General features: G+C 42.4%; 1 protein-coding gene across 1 annotated transcript in view; it reads left to right on the forward strand.

The window, feature by feature from the left end:
- Window positions 1-704: 704 nt before the first annotated feature.
- LOC138651262 (A.superbus venom factor 1-like) overlaps window positions 705-20,803 on the forward strand; it is a 273,919-nt gene continuing 253,820 nt past the window's right edge. Inside the window, exon 1 of the mRNA XM_069741368.1 lies at window positions 705-822. Coding sequence (XP_069597469.1) covers window positions 734-822 — 89 coding nt within the window. The 5' untranslated portion in view covers window positions 705-733. The remainder of the gene's footprint in view (window positions 823-20,803) is intronic.

A 20,803-nucleotide genomic window follows, 5' to 3' on the forward strand; every position in this document is an offset into this window, starting at 1 on the left:
ACACCACGGCGTTAACGCTGCCATTAACCCTGTGTGAGCGCTGACTGGAGGGGAGTGTGGAGCGGGCAATGACTGTGGGGGAGTAGGGAGCGGCCATTTTGCCGCCGGACTGTGCCCGTCGGTGATTGGTCGTGGCCGTTTTGCCGCGACCAATCAGCGTGACAGACAGACGGAAGTGACCCTTAGACAATTATTTAGTAGATATTAATGAATTTTCGAAATGTTGAAAAAATTTTGCACAACTGTAATCCAGTGACCTTATGAAATACAAAATCTGTTTAAATACATTTTTTCACAGTTAAAGACCTATACAGACAAAAGAGCATTTTTGATTTTACGTAAAATTCATCAACTTGTGTGCACCATTTTGAAGACTTTGGCACAAAAAACATCAACTAATACCACTAGAAAAAAAGCTAAAAGTCACATAGAAACCAGAATGATGAACGATGATGCTGTTAGTTTATGGGGATAACAGCCACATTATATGTGCAAAACCGCACTCCTGTTGCACTCATCTGAATCCGGCCCTATTAAGCTTACTATTTGCATGAAAATGATGCTGTTAATGATTGCCATTTAGAAGAGAAATCACGTGATTTTCAGTTTTGTTTAGTGGGAATGTAAACAACCTTTTGACTTTTGCTCTCCCCCTTAGTTTGTTTGTATTCTTAGTTGATTTCATATAAAAGCTATTATTCTACATCAGTAGACACTGAACAAGATCCTTGGTATGATCATGGGTCAGAATTTGCCAGTCCCAAAGTTGGTGGTTCTACTCCTGGTGCAGTTGTGTGTTGAACTTTCCACATCCAAACAGTTGTGAGTACAATATAGTATTATTTATTATATCATAGGATCATTTAGTTCAAATACCCTCAATGTGTATAAATCCCGTTAAATATGTAATAGAGAACAGGTATATTGACATTATTATATGTGATATACTATGAAGAAATGTTAGTATGCAGTGAAAATATAGGAAAAGGCTCTATTTATTCCGATCACCTGCAGTGATCTAGTGGAAATGAGTGCCAGCCCTTAACGATATGTTCAGAACCTGAGATGCTGAATGCATGTACGGTACTTTGATTAGATCTTTACAGGTTATGTTCACTTTCAAACCAATTTTCAACTGTACCGATACATCATGTATGATAGTTACTTTTTTTTTTTTTTTTTTTAAAGGTCTTTATTAAAAACTCTACTTTGTTGCTGGATCAGAGCTTTAGAAACAATCTATCTATTCCTTACGCCTTGCTATCTTATGGAATTTACATTAGCGTGAAGCAGGGGACAGATGAAAATACTACTGCAGGATCAGATTACTGCAATATTACTGCAGGATCAGGTTACACACTTTGTCTGTTGCCATGGATATGCATGGAATGGGACTGTATGGCAATTGATCATATGAAAAAGATGAAATAATTAAACATCATCACAACAGGATTCTAAATTTTTGAAGTGCATTCATACAATAAAAAATAGCAAATGTGCATGTAGATTCCAATCTTAATCTATCAACAGAAAATTAGCATGTGTCATTTTGAGATATACCAGTAACCCAGCTGTTTATGCCCATCACACACTACGTGTTATTGGTTAACAGCCAGTCTACTATGACTACCTATGTCGCATTGCAATTATTATGCAAATTGCATTTGTCACAAATTTTTGTTTTTCAAATAAACTCATGGCTGGTATGTGTCTAAGGCCTCTTTGATTTCAGTGATACATCTTAAACACCTGTGGTAAATAGTGCCAGGTGAGCCCAATTAAAGGAAAGCTACTTAAAAAGGACATTCCATGTTAAGTAGCCACAGGTTTCAATCAAAATTGTCTGTCTGCTGCTGAAAAGCATAAAATAGGGCAATGTTATGGACAAGATACCAAAACATTAGATATTTCACAAAAAATTAAGCGTGGTTATCAAGCTATGAAGAGATTTGTGGCTGATATAGAGCACAGACGCGTTTGGGCAGATAAAGGCACAATAAGGAAAGTTTCTGCCAGACAAAATCATTGGATTGGGAGAGCAACTGCTAAAATAAAATTGCAAAATGACGCACTGGCGTCCCTCCATGCTTCATCCCTCCCCCAGCAAGGACGTCGCCTTACTCACCACCACGGTCCCCAGTACCAGCATATCAGTTTCTGTCCTGTACTTGTCGGCCCATACTTGCCTTTTGTCTCTGTATTACAGCCATGCTCACCTGCACCAGTCTGTCTGTACATCAGCCGTGCCAGTCTGTATACCAGCTGTACCTGCCTGCACTTGCCATGCCAGTCTGTAAGAATTAGGACAGCTCACTTCATCCCTGTATTGTTCATAGGGGACTCAACCAGATAACGGTTACAAATAAATATCCTCCCACCGGCCGCCCCCGAAGCATAAACATATTCTTCATCATAGAGACAGACTGTTTGTGCTTCAGGGTGGCATGTGGGCAGGTCTTTCCTTGGTTTCTCTTGCTTGGAGCAGGAAGATAAGACTCTGCCTACAGTCCCACCCCGGAGCACTGGCATATCATTAGCTGCAAACTTCTAACACTGATTACACAAGAACCACAAGACAGATTTATTCACCCCAACTATCATTTTAATCAGTTTAACACTGCCAACCTGACAATGACTGTAGTTTACTTGGCAAAATCCTGCTGGCAGGTTCACTTTGATTACCCAGCTTATACTCACAGCAGACACTGCAGTTTGCTAAAACCTGCTGCACTGATTTACAATACCAGTAAAGTTGCTTGGATTAGATTTTAACCATTTTCACCCACCTGCAGTTCTTATTTTGCTGTAAGTGCAAAGGTTGATTTGCATTAGATTCTTCCAGTCTGTGTAGCCATACCCCTTCAAGGCTGATGCTCCTTGTAACTGAGTCTACTGTGCAATTCCAATGGAAGAATGTAGTGGGAACAAAAATTATGAAAATCATCTGGTCTTTTTCTACTTTTAAGGGACTGACTATGAAGATAAATAATAAAAATGCATAAATACAAAAATACACATGAAATGCTTCCAATAAAGGATCACTTTCATCAATCATTGTTACTTTGAATCAATCTAATATATAAAGCTGTGTGTGTGTGTGTGTGTGTGTGTGTGTATGTATATGTCCGGGATTGGCATCTGCACCGTCGCAGCTACAGCCACAAAATTTTGCACAGTCTCAAGTGTGGACCCCGAGAGTGTCATAGGCTATGTTGTGAGGTGAAATTTTAACCCCGCGCGTTCCAATTCACCAAACAATTTTGCCCCTATCTACATAATGGGGAAAAAGTGAAAGGAAAAGTGTTGGAGGCAAATTGACAGCTGCCAGATGTGAACAAGGGGGACTTAAAGAGTGAGCGATGGCGCCAAAGAGTATATACCGTACAGTTGCTCATGTGGGGCCCCGACATGGGATACTCACCACACACGGGGATATGAACACACACACAAAATGCGCTACACACTACCACGTACTTGAACACATATACCACCCTCCGCACACATTTCACCACACATACACCGACCTCGCCACATAAAAGTCGAAACACAAAACTCGCCACGCGCGAAACTCGCCACATGCAAAACTAGGCTCACGTAAAACTCACCACATGCAAAACTAGGCTCACGTAAAACTCGCCACATGCAAAACTTGCACACGTGGACAAATTGCCACATGCACAAAAGTTGCAACACATGCAAAAGTTGCCTCACACAAAACTTGCACATACTCAAAACGCACCACACAAAATTTGCCACGCGCAAAACTTGCACACAACTTGCTACACTAACCTGTCACATGCAACTCGACACACAAAAAGTTGCTACACGCATGTTGCCACACAAAACTCATCTCACAAGTCGCTACATGCATGTCGCCACACGCAACCCAACACACACAACTTGACACATGAAACTCGCCCTAAAACACACACAAGTCTGGTATTATCCTTCAAAAATAAAAATCTGATTAATAAGCAGACAAACTACAAGAGCAACAAATGTACCATATAGGAAAGTACCAGCTGTCAGTCACATGACCTGTATATTATGTGTATGTGTGAGCTATGTGAGGGGAAGGCTTCCTGTTGGCTGGGGATTTATCAGGCTGCCAATTTAGCTTACAAATACTGAGGTAAAAATACTGACCAAATAACGTGTGAATGCGGTCTAATACAGGAGATGACATACAGATGTATACTATATACAGGGGAGATGACACAGATATATACTATATACAGGAGAGATGACACAGGTATATACTATATACAGGAGGAGATGACACACTCATACTATATACAGGGGAGATGACAGGTATGTACTATATACAGGGGAGATGATATACAGGTACATACTACATACAGGGGAGATGACACACAGGTATATACTATATGCAGGAGGAGATGACACAGGTAGATACTATATACAGGAGGAGATGACATACAGGTAGATACTATATACAGGAGGAGATGAGACACAGGTATATATTATATACAGGGGAGATGACACACAGATATATACTATATACAGGAGCAGATGACACACAGGTATATACTATATACAGGAGCATTAAAACCTACAAGAGAAAAAAGTAAACAAAAACCCTGATGTAACTAAGTAAAAAAGCAAAAGTGCATTTAAATAAGAGTTTTTAGTAATACTGTTTTTTGATCAAAAAATAGCACAAAAGCCATCCCACCTCGTCACGGTAACTCTGATCGGGACAGTCCTACACTGTATAATATTAAAACCTTGCCATGTGTCAATGTTGACCTCAGTGTGAACTGTCCCGATCAGAGTTACCACACTTTTGCTTTTTTACTTAGGCTACTTTCACACTAGCGTCGTGCACTGCACGTCGCTATGCGCCGTTTTGTAGAAAAACGCATCCTGCAAAAGTGCTTGCAGGATGCGTTTTTTCTCCATTGACTTGCATTAGCGTCGCATTGCAACGCTTTGCCACACGTCGCAACCGGCGTGCGACGGTTGCGCCGTGTTATGGCGGACTGTTGGCTGCAAAAAAGTTACATGTAACGTTTTTGCTGCTGACGGTCCGCCATTTCCGACCGCGCATGCGCGGCCGGAACTCCGCCCCCACCTCCCTGCACCTCACAATGGGGCAGTGGATGCGCTGGAAAAATGCATCTGCTGCTCCTGTTGTGCGGCGCATTCACTGCTAGCGTCGGTACGTCGGCCCGACGCACTGTGACGGGCCGAGTACGACGCTAGTGTGAATTTAGCCTTAGTTACATCAGGGTTTTTGTTTACTTTTTTCTCTTGTAAGTTTTAATGTTTTGTGGCCAATATGAACATGCGTTTAACCTTTGCATGTGTACCAACTCAAGTTAAGCTCAATTTTGTTTTTTTATTTTTTTTTTGCTTTTTCTCTATATACAGGAGCAGATGACACACAGGTATATATTACATACAGGAGGAGATGACACGTACTATTTACAGGGGAGATGAAATTCAGGTACATAATATACTAGATGGTGGCCCGATTCTAACGCATCGGGTATTCTAGAATATGTATTTATGTATGTACAGTTAGGGCCAGAAATATTTGGACAGTGACACAAGTTTTGTTATTTTAGCTGTTTACAAAAACATGTTCAGAAATACAATTATATATATAATATGGGCTGAAAGTGCACGCTCCCAGCTGCAATATGATAGTTTCCACATCCAAATCGGAAAAAGGGTTTAGGAATCATAGCTCTGTAATGCATAGCGTCCTCTTTTTCAAGGGACCAAAAGTAATTGGACAATGGACTCTAAGGGCTGCAATTAACTCTGAAGGCGTCTCCCTCGTTAACCTGTAATCAATGAAGTAGTTAAAAGGTCAGGGGTGGATTCCAGGTGTGTGGTTTTGCATTTGGAAGCTGTTGCTGTGAGCAGACAACATGCGGTCAAAGGAACTCTCAATTGAGGTGAAGCAGAACATCCTGAGGCTGAAAAAAAAAAAAAATCCATCAGAGAGATAGCAGACATGCTTGGAGTAGCAAAATCAACAGTTGGGTACATTCTGAGAAAAAAGGAATTGACTGGTGAGCTTGGGAACTCAAAAAGGCCTGGGCGTCCACGGATGACAACAGTGGTGGATGATCGCCGCATACTTAATTTGGTGAAGAAGAACCCGTTCACAACATCAACTGAAGTCCAGAACACTCTGTGAAGTAGGTGTATCTGTCTCTAAGTCAACAGTAAAGAGAAAACTCCATGACAGTAAATACAAAGGGTTCACATCTAGATGCAAACCATTCATCAATAACAAAAATAGACAGGCCAGAGTTAAATTTGCAGAAAAACACCTCAAGAAGCCAGCTCAGTTCTGGAAAAATATTCTATGGACAGATGAGACAAAGATCAACCTGTACCAGAATGATGGGAAGAAAAAAGTTTGGAGAAGAAAGGGAACGGCACATGATCCAAGGCACACCACATCCTCTGTAAAACATGGTGGAGGCAACGTGATGGCATGGGCATGCATGGCTTTCAATGGCACTGGGTCACTTGTGTTTATTGATGACATAAGAGCAGACAAGAGTAGCCGGATGAATTCTGAAGTGTACCGGGATATACTTTCAGCCCAGATTCAGCCAAATGCTGCAAAGTTGATTGGACGGCGCTTCATAGTACAGATGGACAATGACCCCAAGCATACAGCCAAAGCTACCCAGGAGTTCATGAGTGCCAAAAAGTGGAACATTCTGCAATGGCCAAGTCAATCTCCAGATCTAAACCCAATTGAGCATGCATTTCACTTGCTCAAATCCAGACTTAAGCCGGAAAGACCCACAAACAAGCAAGACCTGAAGGCTGCGGCTGTAAAGGCCTGGCAAAGCATTAAGAAGGAGGAAACCCAGCGTTTGGTGATGTCCATGGGTTCCAGACTTATGGCAGTGATTGCCTCCAAAGGATTTGCAACAAAATATTGAAAATAAAAATATTTTGTTTGGGTTATGTTTATTTGTCCAATTACTTTTGACCTCCTAAAATGTGGAGTGTTTGTAAAGAAATGTGAACAATTCCTACATTTTCTATCAGATATTTTTGTTCAACCCTTCAAATTAAACGTTACAATCTGCACTTGAATTCAGTTGTAGAGGTTTCATTTCAAATCCAATGTGGTGGCATGCAGAGCCCAACTCGCGAAAATTGTGTCACTGTCCAAATATTTCTGGCCCTAACTGTATATAGCAGCCACATAGTCTATAGCACAGGCCACGTAGTATATAGCAGACAAATACTACGTGGCCTGTGCTATATACTATGTGGCTGCTATATACATACATATTGTAGAATACCTGATGCGTTAATACAGGCCACGCAGTATATAACACAGCCCATGCAGTATAGAGCAGCCACGCAGTATGTAACACAGGCGATGTAGTATATAACACAGGCCACGCAGTATATAAAACTGGCCACGTAATATATAGCACAGCCCATGCAGTATATAGCAGCCACATAGTATATAACACTGCCCACGCAGTATATAGCAGCCACTTAGTATATAACACTGCCCACAGAGTATATAACAGTGGCCACGTAATATATAGCACAGCCCATGCAGTATATAGCACAGCCCACGGAGTATATCACACAGCCCACATAGTATATAACACTGCCTATGTAGTATATAGCAGCCACGCGGTATCTAACACAGCCCACGTAGTATACAGCAGTGTGGGCACCATATCCCTGTTAAAAAACATTATTAAAATAAAAAAGTTATATACTCACCCCTGGGATCCACCGAAGCTCCGGCGATGTGAGAGCAGCTGCTGCCATCACGAGACCGCTAAGTCTTCTGGGTAATTTCGCAATGCCTCGCCGGGAACGTAAGCTGGCGACAGGCGCGTGCGGCTCGGCGGACTACGGAGGGTGAGAATAGCAGGTTTTTTGTTTTATTATTATTATTAACATTACATTTCTTTTACTATTGATGCCGCCTAGGCAGCATCAATAGTAAAAAGTTGGGGACACAGGGTTAATAGCAGCGGTTACGGAGTGCGTTACCCGCGGCATAACGCGGTCCGTTACCGCCGGCATTAACGCTGTGTGAGCGGTGACTGGACGGGAGTATAAGGGCGCCGGGCAGAGACTGCGGGGAGTAAGGAGCGGCCACTTTCTTCCGGACTGTGCCCGTCGCTGATTGGTCGTGGCTGTTTTGCCGTGACCAATAAGCGACTTGGATTTCCATGACAGACAGAGGCTGCAACCAATGAATATCCGTGACAGAAAGAAAGACGGAAGTGACCCTTAGACAATTATATAGCAGAAACAGGGGAGATGACATACAGGAATATACTATATACAGGAGATGACATACAGGTGTATACTATATATAAGGGAGATGACAAACATGTATATACTGAGGGGAAAATGAGGGGTGTGAGGTGAAAATGAAAAGGTGTGAGGGGAAAATAGTGGAGTGATCGGAAAATGACAGATGCGAGGTCGAAATGACAAGTGTTATGGGGGAATGAGAGGAGTGAGGGGTAAAATAAGAGAAGTGAGGTGCTATAACTAACCACAGATATTTACTATGCCCAGGCAACGCCGGGCTCTTCAGCTAGTCAACCTATAATAGACATGCACTATATCAAAAGTACAATCTTGAACTTCAACAATATATAATGACATGAAAATGAAATATAATGCAAAAAAACGTTTTCCATATGACTAAAAATTCTAAAAAAAACAACCAATAATTATACTATAGTTATTAAACTAACATGCACTAAAACTGGTTTACTTTTTGCATTTCAGCAGAAGTAACAGCAATCAGACAAGTTCACTTGAGTTTACATATAAGAACTGTACATATCAACGGAGAGAAAAAAACGAGACTTATCTCTAAACAAGAGAAACACTTAAGATACACTACATAAAAGCATCAACAGATACAACAGCCCCATCTGCTGACACTGCAATGTAACTCCTCCAACTTATAAAAAGTCTAGCTTGTTGCATGTATTTGAACATTATACTGTGAGGTAGGGATGTGTATTGATTACAGACTCTCAGTGAGGTTTCAAATTTAACAGTAGCACAATTTTTAGGCTTCTATTACAATTGAAAGTATCATTTCAATTCTGAGCTGCTGTGCTTGGTGTATACATACCAACAGGAGCAATTTCACAGCTTGGCGGCTTCACTACAATATTATGGAACGGAGTTTGGTGGTTTCACTATAATACTGTAGAATTTAGCCTGGAGGATACACTACAATATTTACAATATTATGGAACGGTGTTTGGTGGTTTCACTATAATACTGTAGAATTTAGCCTGGAGGATACACTACAATATTTACAATATTATGGAACGGAGTTTGGTGGTTTCACTATAATACTGTAGAATTTAGCCTGGAGGATACACTACAATATTATGGAACTGAGCTCGGTGGTTGCGCTACAATACTGTAGAATTTAGCCTGGAGGATACGCTACAATATTATGGAACGGAGTTTGGTGGTTTCACTATAATACTGTAGAATTTAGCCTGGAGGATACACTACAATATTTACAATATTATGGAACGGAGTTTGGTGGTTTCACTATAATACTGTAAATTTAGCCTGGAGAATACACTACAATATTATGGAACTGAGCTCGGTGGTTGCGCTACAATACTGTAGAATTTAGCCTGGAGGATACGCTACAATATTATGGAACTGAGCTTGGTGGTTGCACTACAATACTGCAGAATTTAGCCTGGAAGATATGCTACAATATTATGGAACTGAGCTTGGTGGTTTCACTATAATACTGTAGAATTTAGCCTGGAGGATATACACTACAATATTATGGAACTGAGCTTGGTGGTTGCACTACAATACTATAGAATTTAGCCTGGAGGATACACTACAATATTATGGAACTGAGCTTGGTGGTTTCACTATAATACTGTAGAATTTAGCCTGGAGGATACGCTACAATATTATGGAACTGAGCTTGGTGGTTTCACTAAAATACTGAAGAGCTCAGAATGGTGGTTTCACTACAGTGCTGCAGAACTGAGATTGGTGGTTTTATTTCCATACTGTGGCACTAGATTTCAGAGACTTTAAGGCCTGCGTCACACTAGGCGTATGAAAATACGTTCCGTTTTTTACAGCCGTAATACACAGAAATGTTCCCAAAATAGTGATCCGTATGTCATCCGTAGGCAGGGTGTGGCAGCGTATTTTGCGCATGTCATCCTCCGTATGTAATCTGTATTGCATCCGCACAGCGAGATTTTCTCGCTGGCTTGCAAAATGCACATACATTCCAGCACCGTCAGCTGGTTCCGGGCAGAGCCTTTGGCTTAGGTGCCTCCTTATGGGTATCCGAGTTCCACCAACGTCAGGTGGTCCTTGGTAGTGCTTTCAGGCACGGGTACCTCCTGCTTAGTAACCGGGTTCCAGTACCGTCAGCTGGTCCTCGGTCGTGCCATTGGTTCTTGCACCTTGGGCAACGCATCTGGGTTCCAGTACAGTCAGCTGGTTCTCGGCAGTGTCTGTGGCACGGGTACTCCCTCCTGCCCAGCCTGGTTCCAGCACGCCAGCTGTTTCTGGGTTGTGTCAAGGTCACTTAGACTCCAAAAAGTCCTGTCGTGTTGCGGTCGGGTTAGCCGACTCCATGGTGCCTGCAGTTTAGGTGCTTCCTATGTGGGCTGCGGGAAGTGGCAATCAAGGCTGGTTCAGTAGTGCCAATAGGACAAGCTCCCCCTATAGGACTGTGGTTTTTCAGTAACTGCGGCCAGCTCGCGGCCTAGCTATTGTTTCTTTTCCTGTGGACCTTCTGCCACCTATCTGAGTTCCAGCACCGTTAGCTGGTTCTTGGGAAGACAATCTTGACTAGGTCCCCCTGGTTCCAGCAACGTCAGCTGGTTCCGGGCAGAGCCTTTGGCTTAGGAGCCTCCTTCTGGGTATCCGAGTTCCACCAACGTCAGGTGGTCCATGGTAGTGCTTTCAGGCACGGGCATCTCCTGCTTAGTAACCGGGTTCCAGTACCGTCAGCTGGTCCTCGGTCGTGCCATTGGCTCTTCTACCTTCGGGTCGCCATCCGGGTTCCAGTACCGTCAGCTGGTTCTCGGCAGTGTCTTTTGCTCTTCTGCCTTCTGCTCCCCATCCTGGTTCCAGCACCGTCAGCTGGTTCCAGGCAGAGCCTTTGGCTTAGGTGCCTCCTTCTGGGTATCCGAGTTCCACCAACGTCAGGTGGTCCTTGGTAGTGCTTTCAGGCACGGGTACCTCCTGCTTAGTAACTGGGTTCCAGTACCGTCAGCTGGTCTTCGGTCGTGCCATTGGCTCTTCTACCTTCGGGTAGCCATCCGGGTTCCAGTACCATCAGCTGGTTCTCGGCAGTTTCTCAGCCTTCTTGTACCTCCTGCTACAGTTCCAAGTTCAACACCCTAAAGATGACGATCCTGAAGACCGAGAAGCAAAAGAACAAGAAGCTGCAGAACAAAAAGCAGAAGAACATTAAGCATGAGACTAAAAATCAGAGCAAAAGATATCTAAATTATAAGCAGAAGAAGACTAAGCAGTGTATGGGGGTGAGTCCGTTCCTCCTCGTGATGACCCTGGAAGATACCTGCTGCTGCAGGCAAAACTGAACGCGGACAAATACTGTTGTAAATCTTTTGTGACAGGCAGAATGGAAGGTGTAATCTTCAAACTTTTATAGATAACAACTACAGGAATGTCTGTTACAAATAAGAATATGATGAAGAAGAAGAATATGAAGAAGATGAAGTAGAATAATAGGAAGAAGATGAAGAAGAAGATGTTGATGAAAAAGATGCTGCTGCTGAGGATGATGAAGAGGAAAGTGTGGGAGAAGTAAAAAAAAAAGATGCAGAGCATGGAAGTATTGAAACATAAATATCTGACAAAATCTAAAAAAAAATCTAAACATAGTCTATCTTTGTAACTCCGAACGTCTTAAAAAAAAAATTAATTCCTGCTCTTCCATTTGATTGGGCTTAACCTCTATGCCTTTAATGTCTCCTCCACCTCCCCCGATACGTTCTACGTTATTCTTAGTTGTTTTCCTTCATGTGGAATTAACCACAAGGAAAGAAAGGGTTTATTTTAATTCCGATATTTTTGTCCCATTGACTTGCATTGGTATCGGGTATCGGCGATATCCGATATTTTGTCGATATCGGCCGATCCAATCCGATACCGATACTTCCGAATATCGGACGGTATCGCTCAACACTAGACACCAGTATCGGAGGATGTCTACCCACTCGAATAGGGGACAGGAAACACAAAGAGGTTAAATACTAGTGATGAGCGAATATTCTCGTTACTCGAGATTTACCGAGCACACTCGGGTGTCCTCCGAGTATTTTTTAGTGCTCGGAGATTTAGTTTTCATCGCCTTAGCTGAATGATTTACAGCTATTAGCCAGGCTAAGTACAGGTGGGGGTTGCCTGGTTGCTAGCCAGGCTAAGTACAGGTGGGGGTTGCCTGGTTGCTAGCCAGGCTAAGTACAGGTGGGGGTTGCCTGGTTGCTAGGGAATCCCCACATGTAATCAAGCAGGCTAGTGTTAGGGCTAGCGGAACGCACCGAGTAAATAGATGAAGTTATTGGTGCGTTCGCAACCCGGGGTCCACCGTGCAGGAGGAACCTTCTGCTAGCGAATGGCACTATATGGCGGTATAAGCGAACTCTGTTACTTCACAGAGTCACCAACAAAAGAAAGCACTGTGCCCTGTTAGACTCACAGGAGTACACAGCTAACTGCTGAGCTGATAGCAGTCAGTGGTCTTGCGCACACACACAAACTCCTCAGCGGAGGTGCCGGTATTCTAGGGGCTTATTTCAGCCGGGGCCGAAAAACATACACACAAGACCACACTGGCGGAAAGCACATAACATAGATTGATACTAGTGCATGGCTGTGCTGTCATGCGAACCTTTTATAGCTGCAGCAACTTCAGGACATTCCCAGAGGGACCAATGGGAGGCTGCCACAGAACTTGAGCAACTTCAGGACCTTCCTAGAAGACCAATGTGAGTTGCTGCAGTACTTGAGCATGTGACCCTTGCTCTCCAATGAGAGATCTTACCCTGGGATTTTTTCCTGGGCGGAAAAGCCTCTTCTGTCCATCACAGCAGTGCATATAAAGGGATCAGACAATACCCAAGCGGACTTCCTCAGCAGGAAGGACATCCACCTGGAGCAGTGGTGCCTAAACCAGGAGGTCTGGTTTTGAGGTGGGGGTGTCCCGACTTAGACCTGTTTGCCAACAGTCAGAACACAAAGGCGAGTACATTCTTCTCCCTCCATCTTAACAAAGGGCAAAATCATTCATAAGGTGACTTGGAAAACCCGGAATACTGACAGAGGGGTTGGAATCCTTCTCCCATCCTTGGAGGTTCGATCTGGCATACGCTTTTCCGCCAATTCCAATGTTAGCGAGAACACTACAAAAGATTAGGTCAGACCTAGTTACCACGATTCTGGTAGCACCTATGTGGCCAGGAAGAAGCTGGTACAGCGCGTTGATGGACATGACTCAGGAGGGACCGATACTTCTGCCCCAGAAGGTTGATCTTCACCAGGGTCCCCTGCTACACCCGGACTTACACAGATTGAACCTTGAGGCCTGGTTACTGAGGCCAGGATTCTGAAAGCCAGAGGTTTCTCAAATGGAGCAATACAGACTCTCCAGAAGAGTGGGAAACCAGTAACCAACGCCATCTATGGCAAGGTTTGGAAAAGATTCTCATCCTGGTGTTTCTCAAATAAGACTGATCCTTTCCATCCCAACATTGCACAAATTTTAGATTTTTTTCCAGAGGGGACAAGATTTAGGACTAATGCCTAGTACACTGAAGGTTCAGGTGTCAGCTCTTAGTTCCCTCTTTGATCAGGATTTAGCGGGCCATCGCTGGGTTAAACGTTTCATGACATCTGCAGCTAGGATCTTTCCTTGGGTCCGTAGCCAAATCCCTCCTTGGGATTTGAATCTAGTCCTAAATAGTGTAACCCAGGATCCATTTGAACCTCTATCAGCAATGAGTAAAAAAAACCTGACTCTTAAAACCGTTTTTCTAGTGGCAATCACTACCGCTAGGTATATAGGAGAGCTACAGGCCCTATCAATACAGGAGCCATATTTAACTATCACTATGGATAGCATAATCCTTCGGTTAGACCCCTCCTTTATGCCTAAAGTAGTCTAAGACTTCCATAGAGGTCAAGATATTGTTTTACCTTCATTCTGTCCAAATCCCTCTAATCCGAAGGAGGAAGCCTTACACACTCTGGACCTCCGCAGGGTGGTTCTCTTTTACCTCCAACAGACTGAGGATTGGAGAGTAGATCAAAACCTATTAGTTAAGTTTACAGGACAGAATAAAGGCAAGAAGGCGGCTAAAAATCGCTAACTGGATCAAGCAGGCCATTTGCCTAGTGTATTCATCACAGAATTTTTCACCTCCGGCATCGCTGAAGGCCCACTCCACTCGGTCAGTCTCAACTTCCTGGGCAGAGAGAGGGAACGCATCATCTGAGCAGATAAGTAGAGCCGCCACCTGGTTGTCAGTCCATACATTCACCAGGCACTACAGACTAAATTTCAATAGAGACCTATCGTTTGGCAGGCGAATTCTGCAGGTGGTTGTCCCTCCCTAAGAAATTAGTTGTTTGCATTACTCCGATACTGGTGTTATGGAAGGTGACTGGAGAAAATAGAATTAGTCTTACCTGTAATTCGGTTTCTAGTAACCTTCCACGACAGCGCTAATTTCCCTCCCTATCTGCTCTTCTTATTGGATAATTCCTGCACTTGAGTGGTAACTATACATGCTACTGTGTCCAGCACAAAAACACTGGTGGTTGCAGGGAGGGGAGGGGTATTTAACCTCTTTGTTTCCTGTCCCCTATTAGGGTGGTGAGACATCCTCCAATACTGCTGTCGTGGAAGGTTCCTAGAAACCGAATTACCGGTAAGACTAATTCTATTTTTTTTATCTCTATCTCTCATAACTTCATAATTGGGCCTCCTAATGATTTAGAAATGGAGAAACCCGTCGAGGCACGAGACACAGAGACTGACATTATGATTAAACTACAAAACGATAAGTTTTATCTGATTTTCTATTTGTGGTGTGCTTCAAATGCCTTTTAGAATAGCACTTATGTCCTCTAGACTAGATTATTTTCTGTGTTATCTGAATGTTTAGGTACAACTAGGACAAGTGAGGGAGAGCCACAGTTGAGCGGTGGCGCCAAATCCCGTAACACTAGGGCGCCAACCACCGCTGCTAGGCAGGACCAGCCTAGTGGACATCCTAGGAATAAGTAGGCCCAGTTTTGTGTTATATAACCTGCAATGGTATTACTGACCCGATATAATACAGAAATTATTCATATCTGTCATAAGTTTCAACCATTTTATGGTAAATTTATCAGATTCACATTTATAGAATATCAGAAAGTTGTCGGGATCAGAATTTCTTTTTATATGTCTAGAAGAGAGTACTGCTATATCACTGTGCAGATTCTTGTAGAAATAAGCTTTGTTTTTCACTGCGCACAGGAGTTTATTAGGTGCATTTTATTAATTTTCTAAATAAATTCATGTTTTTAAATGGAATCATGCACACCCCTCACCACACCCCTCACCTAATTTATATTACACTTCTCGCATAGTTCCTCATGTCAAACACAGAGTAAAATGTTATATGCTACGCTTACAATAAACATGCACAGTTCAAATTATAGTTTTCACATAGCACCTTGTGTCAGCTATTCAGTTAAATACTCTATCACTTCTAAAATATGCATGTACTAGTTCAATATGCAGCCGTCAATGTGTTTTAGATTGTGTGTAATGATGTAATTGGTCTAGTGCGCATGCCCAGGTTCTCCTGAAGGGGCCGATGTGAAAATTGCACATGCGCCGTTACTATGCAATGGGGGTACACCTGTGGTCCACGGTTGACGAACTGAAGCATCCCATAAAAGGAAACAATCCACCTGCGCATGCGCCATTATGGACTATTGTAAACTCTATTGTAAACTTGTAAACTCTCTCTAGTGAGAGCAGATTATCATTACAATTCACAGAAGCAGTCTGTTTGGGATACTCCTGTGTAAGACATAAGACCCTGCTCTGAACTTCCTGCAGAGCAATTAGTTGCCCTGAGTGAAACACATAACTGATTTCTGACACATATCTGGACAGGCAATGTGGTAAGACTCTGTACATCGGAACTGACCATGCTAGGAGAGGAGAAGGGCTGATAGGTTTGCAATATAGCACAACTAAACTCATCTGTGCTACTCCTCCCCTTACAGGGACATTAGCTGAAAGGTGTTATTCATCTGTGGCTTCTAATTAATACAGGGGTTAGACCAGGAGTTCAGAGCTGTCTGTCATGCATCTCACAAACAAGGAAACCTGCTGTAAGCTAAGATGGGGGAGGGGGTAACATAGTAACATAGTTAGTAAGGCCGAAAAAAGACATTTGTCCATCCAGTTCAGCCTATATTCCATCATAATAAATACCCAGATCTACGTCCTTCTACAGAACCTAATAATTGTATGATACAATATTGTTCTGCTCCAGGAAGACATCCAGGCCTCTCTTGAACCCCTCGACTGAGTTCGCCATCACCACCCCCTCAGGCAAGCAATTCCAGATTCTCACTGCCCTAACAGTAAAGAATCCTCTTCTATGTTGGTGGAAAAACCTTCTCTCCTCCAGACGCAAAGAATGCCCCCTTGTGCCCGTCACCTTCCTTGGTATAAACAGATCCTCAGCGAGATATTTGTATTGTCCCCTTATATACTTATACATGGTTATTAGATCGCCCCTCAGTCGTCTTTTTTCTAGACTAAATAATCCTAATTTCGCTAATCTATCTGGGTATTGTAGTTCTCCCATCCCCTTTATTAATTTTGTTGCCCTCCTTTGTACTCTCTCTAGTTCCATTATATCCTTCCTGAGCACCGGTGCCTAAAACTGGACACAGTACTCCATGTGCGGTCTAACTAGGGATTTGTACAGAGGCAGTATAATGCTCTCATCATGTGTATCCAGACCTCTTTTAATGCACCCCATGATCCTGTTTGCCTTGGCAGCTGCTGCCTGGCACTGGCTGCTCCAGGTAAGTTTATCATTAACTAGGATCCCCGAGTCCTTCTCCCTGTCAGATTTACCCAGTGGTTTCCCGTTCAGTGTGTAATGGTGATATTGATTCCCTCTTCCCATGTGTATAACCTTACATTTATCATTGTTAAACCTCATCTGCCACCTTTCAGCCCAAGTTTCCAACTTATCCAGATCCATCTGTAGCAGAATACTATCTTCTCTTGTATTAACTGCTTTACATAGTTTTGTATCATCTGCAAATATCGATATTTTACTGTGTAAACCTTCTACCAGATCATTAATGAATATGTTGAAGAGAACAGGTCCCAATACTGACCCCTGTGGTACCCCACTGGTCACAGCGACCCAGTTAGAGACTATACCATTTATAACCACCCTCTGCTTTCTATCACTAAGCCAGTTACTAACCCATTTACACACATTTTCCCCCAGACCAAGCATTCTCATTTTGTGTAGCAACCTCTTGTGCGGCACGGTATCAAACGCTTTGGAAAAATCGAGATATACCACGTCCAATGACTCACCGTGGTCCAGTCTATAGCTTACCTCTTCATAAAAACTGATTAGATTGGTTTGACAGGAGCGATTTCTCATAAACCCATGCTGATATGGAGTTAAACAGTTATTCTCATTGAGATAATCCAGAATAACATCCCTCAGAAACCCTTCAAATATTTTACCAACAATAGAGGTTAGACTTACTGGCCTATAATTTCCAGGTTCACTTTTAGAGCCCTTTTTGAATATTGGCACCACATTTGCTATGCGCCAGTCCTGCGGAACAGACCCTGTCGCTATAGAGTCACTAAAAATAAGAAATAATGGTTTATCTATTACATTACTTAGTTCTCTTAGTACTCGTGGGTGTATGCCATCCGGACCCGGAGATTTATCTATTTTAATCTTATTTAGCCGGTTTCGCACCTCTTCTTGGGTTAGATTGGTGACCCTTAATATAGGGTTTTCATTGTTTCTTGGGATTTCACCTAGCATTTCATTTTCCACCGTGAATACAGTGGAGAAGAAGGTGTTTAATATGTTCGCTTTTTCCTCGTCATCTACAACCATTCTTTCCTCACTATTTTTTAAGGGGCCTATATTTTCAGTTTTTATTCTTTTACTATTGATATAGTTGAAGAACAGTTTGGGATTAGTTTTACTCTCCTTAGCAATGTGCTTCTCTGTTTCCTTTTTGGCAGCTTTAATTAGTTTTTTAGATAAAGTATTTTTCTCCCTATAGTTTTTTAGAGCTTCAATGGTGCCATCCTGCTTTAGTAGTGCAAATGCTTTCTTTTTACTGTTAATTGCCTGTCTTACTTCTTTGTTTAGCCACATTGGGTTTTTCCTATTTCTAGTCCTTTTATTCCCACAAGGTATAAACCGCTTACACTGCCTATTTAGGATGTTCTTAAACATTTCCCATTTATTATCTGTATTCTCATTTCTGAGGATATTGTCCCAGTCTACCAGATTAAGGGCATCTCTAAGCTGTTCAAACTTTGCCTTCCTAAAGTTCAATGTTTTTGTGACTCCCTGACAAGTCCCCCTAGTGAAAGACAGGTGAAACTGCACAATATTGTGGTCGCTATTTCCTAAATGCCCAACCACCTGCAGATTTGTTATTCTGTCAGGTCTATTAGATAGTATTAGGTCTAAAAGTGCTGCTCCTCTGGTTGGATTCTGCACCAATTGTGAAAGATAATTTTTCTTGGTTATTAGCAGAAACCTGTTGCCTTTATGGGTTTCACAGGTTTCTGTTTCCCAGTTAATATCCGGGTAGTTAAAGTCCCCCATAACCAGGACCTCATTATGGGTTGCAGCTTCATCTATCTGCTTTAGAAGTAGACTTTCCATGCTTTCTGTTATATTTGGGGGTTTGTAACAGACCCCAATGAGAATTTTGTTACCATTTTTCCCTCCATGAATTTCAACCCATATGGACTCGACATCCTCATTCCCTTCGCTAATATCCTCCCTTAAAGTGGACTTTAGACAAGACTTTACATAGAGACAAACCCCTCCTCCTCTCCGATTTTTACGATCCTTTCTAAACAGACTGTAACCCTGTAAGTTAACTGCCCAGTCATAGCTTTCATCTAACCATGTCTCGGTTATTCCCACTATGTCAAAGTTACCTGTAGATATTTCTGCTTCTAGTTCTTCCATCTTGTTTGTCAGGCTTCTGGCGTTTGCGAGCATGCAGTTTAGAGGATTTTGTTTTGTTCCAATCTCCTCACTGTGGATTGTTTTAGAAATGTTCTTACCTCCCTTCTGAGTATGTTTTCCTGGGTCGTCTTTGTTCGAGTCTAATGTTTTTCTTCCCGTCCCCTCTTCTTCTAGTTTAACGCCCTCCTGGTGAGTTCTTTTTCTGCTGTGTTTCATGCCTGCTTATGATTGGTCCCCCGAAACAGCTGTCTGTGGATGGATACCATGCTTGGCATAGGTGGCTTTCCTTCATAGGATGCTGCCCTTCCCGTGGTTGTTCCTTCACGGGGAAAGGCCTGGCTATTCACTGCTTGCGTCGAGAAACACGTGATGGTGCCTCCGCAGCTTCTTTACATGCTTATGATTGGTCGGCATCAAACAGGAGAAGGACTAATGCGCCAAGTAAAAACTGTCTAATGAAACCCACTTGGACTTAATAAAAATTTACTCATTAACTGCCAAATACTTTGATTGCTAGTATCTGTGCAACAAAGAGGCAACATTTAAAGAAGAATATCTATATTTTATTCCGCTCTGCAGTCACTATTACATCTTGGGTCCAGTTCAACATGAAAAATTTGGTGAGAAGTCCACTTTAAAAGCAAAGTCTCTGCATCACAAACAATTTCATTTGACATACATATCCTGCATTACAGAAACAATCTATAAATCCTATAAATCATACAGGCAGGTTTGCCTGGCTCACAACTTAGGTGAGCCGGTTACCTTCCCAGGTTAATGCAACACAATTCAAGGATGCATCTCTTTATTTGCTTGCACAAATCTGACAATCCTGACCTCCAGCATCCAGTGACTACTTTTTTTTCCAGCTCAAGCATTGCATTCAGTCACATATAAGTCAAGGCTGAATTAGCATTTATAGTGCCTTGAAAAAGTATTCATACCCTGTAAACGTTAACATGTTTTTCATGTTACACTCACGAACTTAAATGTATTTTATTGTGATTTAACATCATAAACCAACACAAAGTAGCAAGTGTTTGTGAAGTGTAAAGGAAAAGATACATAGTTTTCTAAGTACAGTATTTAAAAAAAAAAAAGAAATCTGAAAATTGTGACACGCATTTGTGTTCAGCTCTTTGTAGTCTGAGGCAAACACTTATAAAGCTGTTCTGTGAAGGCTTCAGAAGATTGTTTGAGAACATTAGGGATCAAACCGCAATATGAAAACCAAGGAACACACCAGACAGGTCATGGGTAAAGTTGTGGGGAAGAATAAAGCAGGGTTAGGTTATAAAAAAAAAATACCCAAGCTCTGAACATCTCATGGAGCATTGTTCAATCCATCATTCAAAAATGGAAGGCACAACTGCAAACCTACAAAGACATAGCCATTGACCTAAACTGACATCTCAAGCAAGGAGATAATTAATTAGAGAAGCAGCCAAGAGGTCCATGATCACTCTGGAGGAGCTGCAGAGAGCCACAGCTCACATGGGCAAATCTCTCCA

This window comes from Ranitomeya imitator, chromosome 1, assembly GCF_032444005.1.
Source record: "Ranitomeya imitator isolate aRanImi1 chromosome 1, aRanImi1.pri, whole genome shotgun sequence".
NCBI lineage: Eukaryota > Metazoa > Chordata > Amphibia > Anura > Dendrobatidae > Ranitomeya > Ranitomeya imitator.